Raw genomic sequence first — 7,632 nt, 5'->3', positions numbered from 1 at the left:
TATAGCTGCCATTTTTAATATGATTCCGCTTTTTAAAAAAGGGGATCTGGGTTTTGACCTCTGTCAGCTAGTCTTTATGCTATATTCTCCAGCTCATAGCATCGTGCTCATAAGAGGCAATTTCAAACTCAGGAATGGGGCAGCTAAAGTTAAAGAGACGATAGTGAGGGTTCTAAAGCCAAAGAGATGGATTAAAGAAGATGCAGCAGTTCATATTACTCAACACTAAAGTTGGATGGGGGGAGCATATGTTTCTTAGACAGCATTGACGATTCCAACTTATTTTATATATATGTAGGTAAAAAATAAAGTGTATGTAAACCTTAACAATGAACCTTTTTTGCTCCATTTTGGTTTTAAATGTACCATTGGAAGAGTTTTGTTACATATCTCTTAAGGCTGGAAGACATGGACTGCAAGGTGTGCACTTGGATGGAAAACTGGTTACTGGGGTGCGTCCAAAGAGTGGTAATAAATAGCTTATACTCAGATTGGTTTGGAGTGGTAAGTGGGGTACCCCAAGGCTCTGTTGTGGGACCAATTCTGTTTAATTTATTCATAAATGATATAGAGGTTGGCTCCATCTCAGTGTTTTCTGGGGATACAAAGCTAAGTACGGCAATAACTTCACTGCAGGATGTGGAAACCTTGCAGGAAAATCGCAATAAGATAATGGGGTGGCAACTACATGGCAAAGAGGTTGAAAAATGTAAAGTGATGCAATTGGAGACTAAGAATATGAATGCAAGTTACTCAGTAGGGGGTGAACCTTTGGGGGAATCCAGGATGGAAAAAGATCTGGTATTCTTTGTAGATCACAGGCTCAGCATTGGCATGCAATGCTAGCAGAATATTAGCATGTATAAAAAAGGGGATTACTCCAGAGATCAAACAATAATCCTGCCACTTTATAAAACTTTGGTTTGGCCACATCTAGTGTATGCTATCCAGTTCTGGTCACCAATCCTCAGGAAGGATGTGCTGGAACTGGAGAGAGTCCAGAGAAGGGCAACAAATAATAATAAGGGGACTGGAGGACCTCAGTTACGAGCAGGGGCGGACTGACCATTTGGAAACTCGGGCACTGTCCGAGGGCCCGGGGTCAGTAGGGGGCCCCATGAGATGCCCCTGGTACCTTTTTCATAGGCTTTTATGAGTTTGGGCAAGGACACAGGGGCCCCATGATCCCCTATTGCCCGGGGGCCCCATGAGTTGTCAGTCCGCCCCTGGTTACGAGGAACGACTACAAGCATTAAACGTATTCTCCCTGGAGAAGAGACGCTTGAGAGGAGATATGATAGCAATATACAAATATCCTAATGGTGATTCTAGCATAGGGAGGAAACTATTCAGTCTCGGGGAGTGTAAGAAGACACAGGGACACTGAATGAAATTGGAGAAGTAGTTTAACCACTTGCCCTCCAGAGGATCCCCCCCCCCCTTCCTGACCAGGCCATTTTTTGCGTTACGGCGCTGCGTTACTTTAACTGACAATTGCGCGGTCATGCAACGCCACACCCAGATGAAATTTACGTCCTTTTTTTCCTACTAATTGAGATTTCTTTTTGTGGTATTTGATTGCCCGGTGTTTTTTAATTTATGGGCTATAAGCAAAAAAAGACCGGCTATTTTGAGAAAAAAAAAACAATATTTGCTATTAAACATATCCAGTAAAAAAAATTTAAAAATCGAATTTTGTCCTAAGTTTAGGCCAAAATGTATTCTGCTCCATGAATTTGATCAAAAAAATCCCAATACGTGTAAATGAATTGGTTTGCGTGAAAGTTATAGCGCTTACAAATGGTGGTATAGATAATGGGATTTTTATTTTCCTACTAGTAATGGCAGCGATCAGCAACTTTTAGCAGGACAGCAGCGGGCATTCTGACACTGGGAGGTAACTAACTTGGTGTCACTGACATCCCCAGTGACACCAGTACAGTGATCAGTGCTAAAAAAAAAAAAGCACTGACACTGTACTAATGACACTGGACAGGAAGTGGTTAATGTGAGGGGCGATCAAAGGGTTAACTGTGTGTAGGGAGTGCTTTACTAGGGGGTGGGGGGGTGTGCTTCACTGTAAGCACACTGATAGGGATGGCTGTGCTGTGCACAGCCATCCTGAGCAGTGTGCCCAAGCTGACAAGGAGGAAGACTGTAAACAAAACAGTCTTCCTCCTCGTTGGTGATTGTCAGTAATCACCGGGCGCCAGCGGGTAATCACCGGCAGGGACCCAGTGATTGACATCCGCGGCCGTGAATGGCGGCGTGGGTACGGCGCGGCGCTCACGCGCGCCCCCTGCCCGGAAGTGAAGATCACATATATATATATATATATATATATATATATATACGTGATTTTGCGCACATGTGCCACCGTGTAGCAGTATATCTGCTATACGACGGCGAGGAAGCAGTTAACCTGAAACTGCATAGGGGGTTTTTCACTGTCAGAGCAGTTAGGATGTGGAATCCCTTCCACAATCGGTGGTGTAAGCAGGAAGTATAGATAGTTTAAAAAAAAGATCATCTTAGCAAACACAGTATACAGGGATATGGGATATAGTTTTGACATCGACATACTCACACACGTTGAACTAGTTGGACTGGTGTCTTTATTCAACCTTACCAACTATGTAACTATCTTAGATAAGTACAAAAAACCCTATTGATCGGGTCAGCAATTCAGAGCAGTAGTGTGCCCAGTGCTCAATTTCTCTGTTGTCTCAAGGAGACTAATTAGCCCTCCCTGTCATTTGAACTACAAAATGAATTGCCTGCATGGTGTGGAGAATTGTCTTTTTAACCCTTTATTCAACACAAATATCAATAGATGTAATGGTGTACTGTGCAAAAAGTAAGCACCCCCTTGGAAAAATAAGCTGGTATTGCTCCACCTTTAGCAGAAATGACCTCTCGTAGGCATTTTGTACAACTGTCCATCAGTCTCTGACATCAATATTGAAAATGTTGACTTCTCCATGCAAAATTCCTTCACTTGCAAGATGTTTGTGGGTTTTCTTGCATGAACTGTCATGTCAAAATCATCCTACAAAGGTTGAGGATAAAATCAGGGCTGTCACTAGGGTAGTCGTGGACCTACCTCTTTGCAGGTTATCCCCACTGCTGCTGCCAGGCTCATTCACCTTACCAATCAGTGTCTCCACCACCCCTCTCTGCCAATCCTTCACTGGCTTTCCATTGCCCAACGCATACAATTCAAAATATTAACAATAACATAAGAAACCATTTGCAAATCTACCTCAAGCTATAGCACCAATCTTGTCTCCAAATATCACCCAAACTTCATTCTCTGCTCCTTCCAAGACCTCCTGCTCTCTAGCTCCCTTGTCTCCTCCTCCCATGCTCTTGTCCAGGACTTCTGCAGTGCCTCTCCCATCTTCTGGAACTCTCTACCCCAGTCTGTCTAGCTATCTCCTACTCTGTCCACTTTTAGCTGATCCCTGAAAACACATCTATTTATGGAAGTCTATCCTGCCTTTAGCTAATAACCAAATCTTTTATTTCTCCCATCTGTTCATCCCTCAGGCATTACCTTTTGTTCTACCAGCCCTTCCATATTAGATTATTATTATTATACAGTATTTATAAAGCGCCAATAGTTCGCTCAGCGCTGTACATTACAGAGGGGAACAGAACATGTGACAGAACAATACCAATACAATGCAAAACATGAGGGGATCGAGGGCCCTGCTCTTTCGAGCTTACAATCTAGGAGGGAGGGGATGGTGGCACAGGAGGAGATAGCTGTGGGGGATGGAGTGGTAGGAAGAGTGGAGGAGGTCGGCAAGTTAGCAGGGGGCGGGGTAGGCTTCCCTGAAGAGATGGGTTTTCAGGGTGCGCCTAAAGGAGAGGAGAGTAGGTGATAATCTGATGGGTTGGGGCAGGGAGTTCCAGAGGATGGGTGACACCCTGGAGAAGTCCTGGAGGCGGGCATGGGAGGAGGAGACCAGGGAACTAGAGAGAAGGAGGTCTTGTGAGGAGCGGAGTGTGCGTGCTGGGCGGTACTTGGATATTAGGTCAGTGATGTAGTTCGGGGCAGTATGGTGGACAGCTTTGTACGTCAGCGTTAGGATTTCGAATTTGATCCGTTGCGCAATCGGGAGCCAGTGGAGGGATTGGCAGAGGAGGGTGGCGGAGATGGAGCGGTTGGAAAGGTGAATGAGTCTGGCAGCCGTATTCAGGATGGACTGGAGCGGGGATAGCCAGCGGCGAGGCAGGCCAGTGAGGAGGGAGTTGCAGTAGTTGAGTCGTGATATGATGAGGGAGTGGATGAGCTGTTTAGTGGTTTCTGGAGTTAGGAACGTGCGGATTTTGGCGATGTTGCGGAGGTGGAGTCTGCACGAGTTTGTTAAAGAGTGGACTTGGGGCTGGAAGGATAGGTTGGAGTCCAAAATGACACCAAGTACTCTGGCCTGCGGGGCGGGTTTGATGGTGGCGTTGTTGGACATGATGGAGAAGTCAAAGGGGGGTGGTGTCCGGGCTGGAGGGAAGACAAGATTGCAAGCTCCCAGGAGCAGGGCCTTCCTATCCATCTTGTATTGAATTGTATTGTTGCTATATTGTCTCTCTTTATATTGTAAAGGACTGCGCAAACATTTGGCGCTACATAAATCCTGTATATTAATATTAGTCCATAACCCTCTATTTTTCCATCTTGGGCCAGTGTTTGGTGGCTTTGGATCATTATTGTGTTGAATGTTCCATTTCTGATACAACTTCAACTTTTGGAGAGCCTCACATTCCCACCAAACACACTTTGATATGATACAGAATGTATGCAAATACAATCAAAGCTTTTACTGGGGTAGTCCACAACCCTCTATTTCTCCATTTTGAGCCAGTCTTTGGTGGCTTTGGATCATTATTGTATTGAATGTTCAATTTCTAACACAACTTTAACTTTTGGACAGACAGCCTCACATTCTCACAAAACACACTTGGATATGATATAGAATGTATTGTTGACTTGATGAATGCAAGCTGTCCAGAATCTAAATCAGCAAAGCAACATTAAAACCAAAAGATTTCTACCATTGTTATGAGGTTCTTCTCCTGAAATGCTGTCTTGCTCTAAGGTCCCATTTGGACAGAAAAGGCTTTTTCTTGCAATTTATACTTTCCAACTTTTTGACAGGAGAAAAGAGCACTTTTGGTATTTAGGCAAAGAAATACCCGTGCCATGCAGACCATAAAAAATTGCGGAAATACCTACAAATTCTTTTTTCACTATTAATTTTTCCTGATATCGACTTTTCAAAATAACATGTTTAGAAGATGGATAAAAGTATTAGTGCAGTACAACATTTTGGGTAGTTAAATAAGGTATTTATTATGGAGCCACATGCGGCTCTTTACACACTTTAATGCGGCTCTTCTGTGTGCTGGGCGCCCGCTCCCCTCCCTCCTCTCGGGCGGCCGCCCCAAAAGTCAGGACTCTGCAGCTAGCCCAGCAATGGGCAAACTATGGCCCGGCGGACCTTTTAATCCGGCCCGCGGAGCGTGGCAAACATTGGCTGTCAGGATGTAGGTGGGGCAGCGTGACGAACTCCTCTCCTCTCACAGTCCGCCCCGAAGACCGGAACGGCGCGGGAACACGGCGAGAGGAACGCGCGGAGCAAAGGTAAGTGAATTGACACAATATGGGGAATGAATTACTATAGGGGGGATGAATTACTATAGGGGGGATGAATTACTATATGGGGGATGAATTACTATATGGGGGATGAATTACTATATGGGGGATGAATTACTATGGGGGATGAATTACTATATGGGGATGAATTACTATATGGGGGATGAATTACTATATGGGGGATGAATTACTATATGGGGGATGAATTACTATATGGGGGATGAATTACTATGGGGGATGAATTACTATATGGGGATGAATTACTATATGGGGGATGAATTACTATATGGGGGATGAATTACTATATGGGGGATGAATTACTATATGGGGGATGAATTACTATGGGGGATGAATTACTATGGGGGATGAATTACTATATGGGGATGAATTACTATGGGGGATGAATTACTATATGGGGGATGAATTACTATATGGGGGATGAATTACTATATGGGGGATGTATTTTCAGTTTTAAAAATGTGGCTCTCAAAATAAATTTCAATCGTGGTTTTGGCAAGATTTGGCTCAGTTGAAAAAAAGGTTGCCCACCACTGCATTAGACCAAAGAGAAGGACAAATGAAGAGGAACAGCGGGATTTGGTTCCAAAAAAAGGGACAGTCCCTCCAAATAAAGCACAGTTTGGAGCTATGTAAATTGTTGGATTTTGAAATTAGTGGAATTAAAATTATTTAACAGATCTCCCTAAGTTTTTACATAGCATAAATCCAGCAGTAGCCCCTCCTTTCGAATGTAAATGACCTTTACTATTGGGTAGTGTTGAACCCAACCCTTATTCATATTTGCATCCATAACCATCCTTCAGTCACTGTCCCCTCTCTTACGGCATCATCATGTCTCGCACATTGGAAGTGGGAATCTCTGCAGCCCAGATGGTGGCCTGCTTCTTTGGCGTGATAACAAATGGTTTCATCTTGGGAGTGAGCCTTCAGGAGTGGATTCGTTCTGTCCCTCTTACCACATCTGACTTTCATATATTCTTCATGGCACTGACCAACCTTCTTCTCCAGATCTGGTCTGCTGCCAACTGGATGTGCCAACTGTCCAAACATCAATGTGACCCTTATTTAAGCAGCACCATTTATGTGCTTAAGATGGTCTCCAGCTCCAGCAGTCTTTTATTGACGGCATCTTTATGCTTGTTTTATTGCAGTAAGATTGTCGTGTTTAAGTCTCGTCTTCTTAGGTGGGCACAAAAACATATCACAAACTACTATCGACTTATCATAACAGCTTCTGTCCTTCTTTGTACTTTAATGGCTCTTCCTTTGGCTTGGATTGGTGACAATGAAGAGAACGGTCCTTGTAGCACATCTGTTGTGCCTTGTAACAAAACTGGGTTTTCTTACATGACTACTTATCGTTCCGTGCTCGTCATGTTTGGATACGCAATACCTGTGTTCTGTGTCCTCCTGTCTGCTTATCTTATACTGCGATCCCTCATAAAACATTTGAGGAAGATGCATGTGACCATGAGAACGGGTCATGGAGTTCGCATGGAAGCCCACATCCAGGCTGGCTACACGGTGTTTTCACTCTCGCTCTTGTTCTGTGTGTACTTTGTGCTGTCTCTGTTCCTTATAATAGAGCAGGCTCCTAGGGGAAGTGCAATCTACTATATCTGTTATACAACCCCTTTGGTATACTCCTCTATACACAGCCTCATTATGATCCAAGGAAACGCTAAGCTACGACGAGCTGCACCAGGATTTATGAGAAAGCTGCTTTGGGTTAAGGGTTAACTGGTGTATCCATATCCTATATGACGTTGAGATTCCCCAGATTTGTCTAATGTATTTCGAGTTCTCTTGACAACAAGCAAATCAAGCACAACAGACATGGATCTTGTTCTCTTCACCCCACCTCTTTGGACCTGGTGAAACTGGTGGAATTTCCATCCCACAGTGGAGAAGGGTAATTCAATGCCCTGGTATTTTGCATCCAATTGACATGCTTT

The 7,632-nt window shown here is 44.0% G+C and overlaps 1 protein-coding gene across 1 annotated transcript; it reads left to right on the top strand.

The window, feature by feature from the left end:
- Positions 1-6,508: 6,508 nt before the first annotated feature.
- Positions 6,509-7,417, top strand: LOC149435343 (taste receptor type 2 member 13-like). The gene has a single exon (XM_089662754.1). It carries the CDS (start codon positions 6,509-6,511, stop codon positions 7,415-7,417), a length of 909 nt encoding a protein of 302 aa, XP_089518880.1.
- Positions 7,418-7,632: the final 215 nt, after the last annotated feature.

This window comes from Staurois parvus, unplaced genomic scaffold (genome assembly GCF_062004578.1).
Source record: "Staurois parvus isolate SC_StPar_1 unplaced genomic scaffold, SC_StPar_1.0 ptg001533l, whole genome shotgun sequence".
Lineage (NCBI taxonomy): Eukaryota > Metazoa > Chordata > Amphibia > Anura > Ranidae > Staurois > Staurois parvus.
This window is presented reverse-complemented; position numbering and strand designations above follow the sequence as displayed.

What these genes read in the sequence shown, in the direction of transcription:
- LOC149435343 (XM_089662754.1), top strand. Translation starts at nt 6,509, where the DNA reads ATGTCTCGCACATTGGAAGTGGGAATCTCTGCAGCCCAGATGGTGGCC.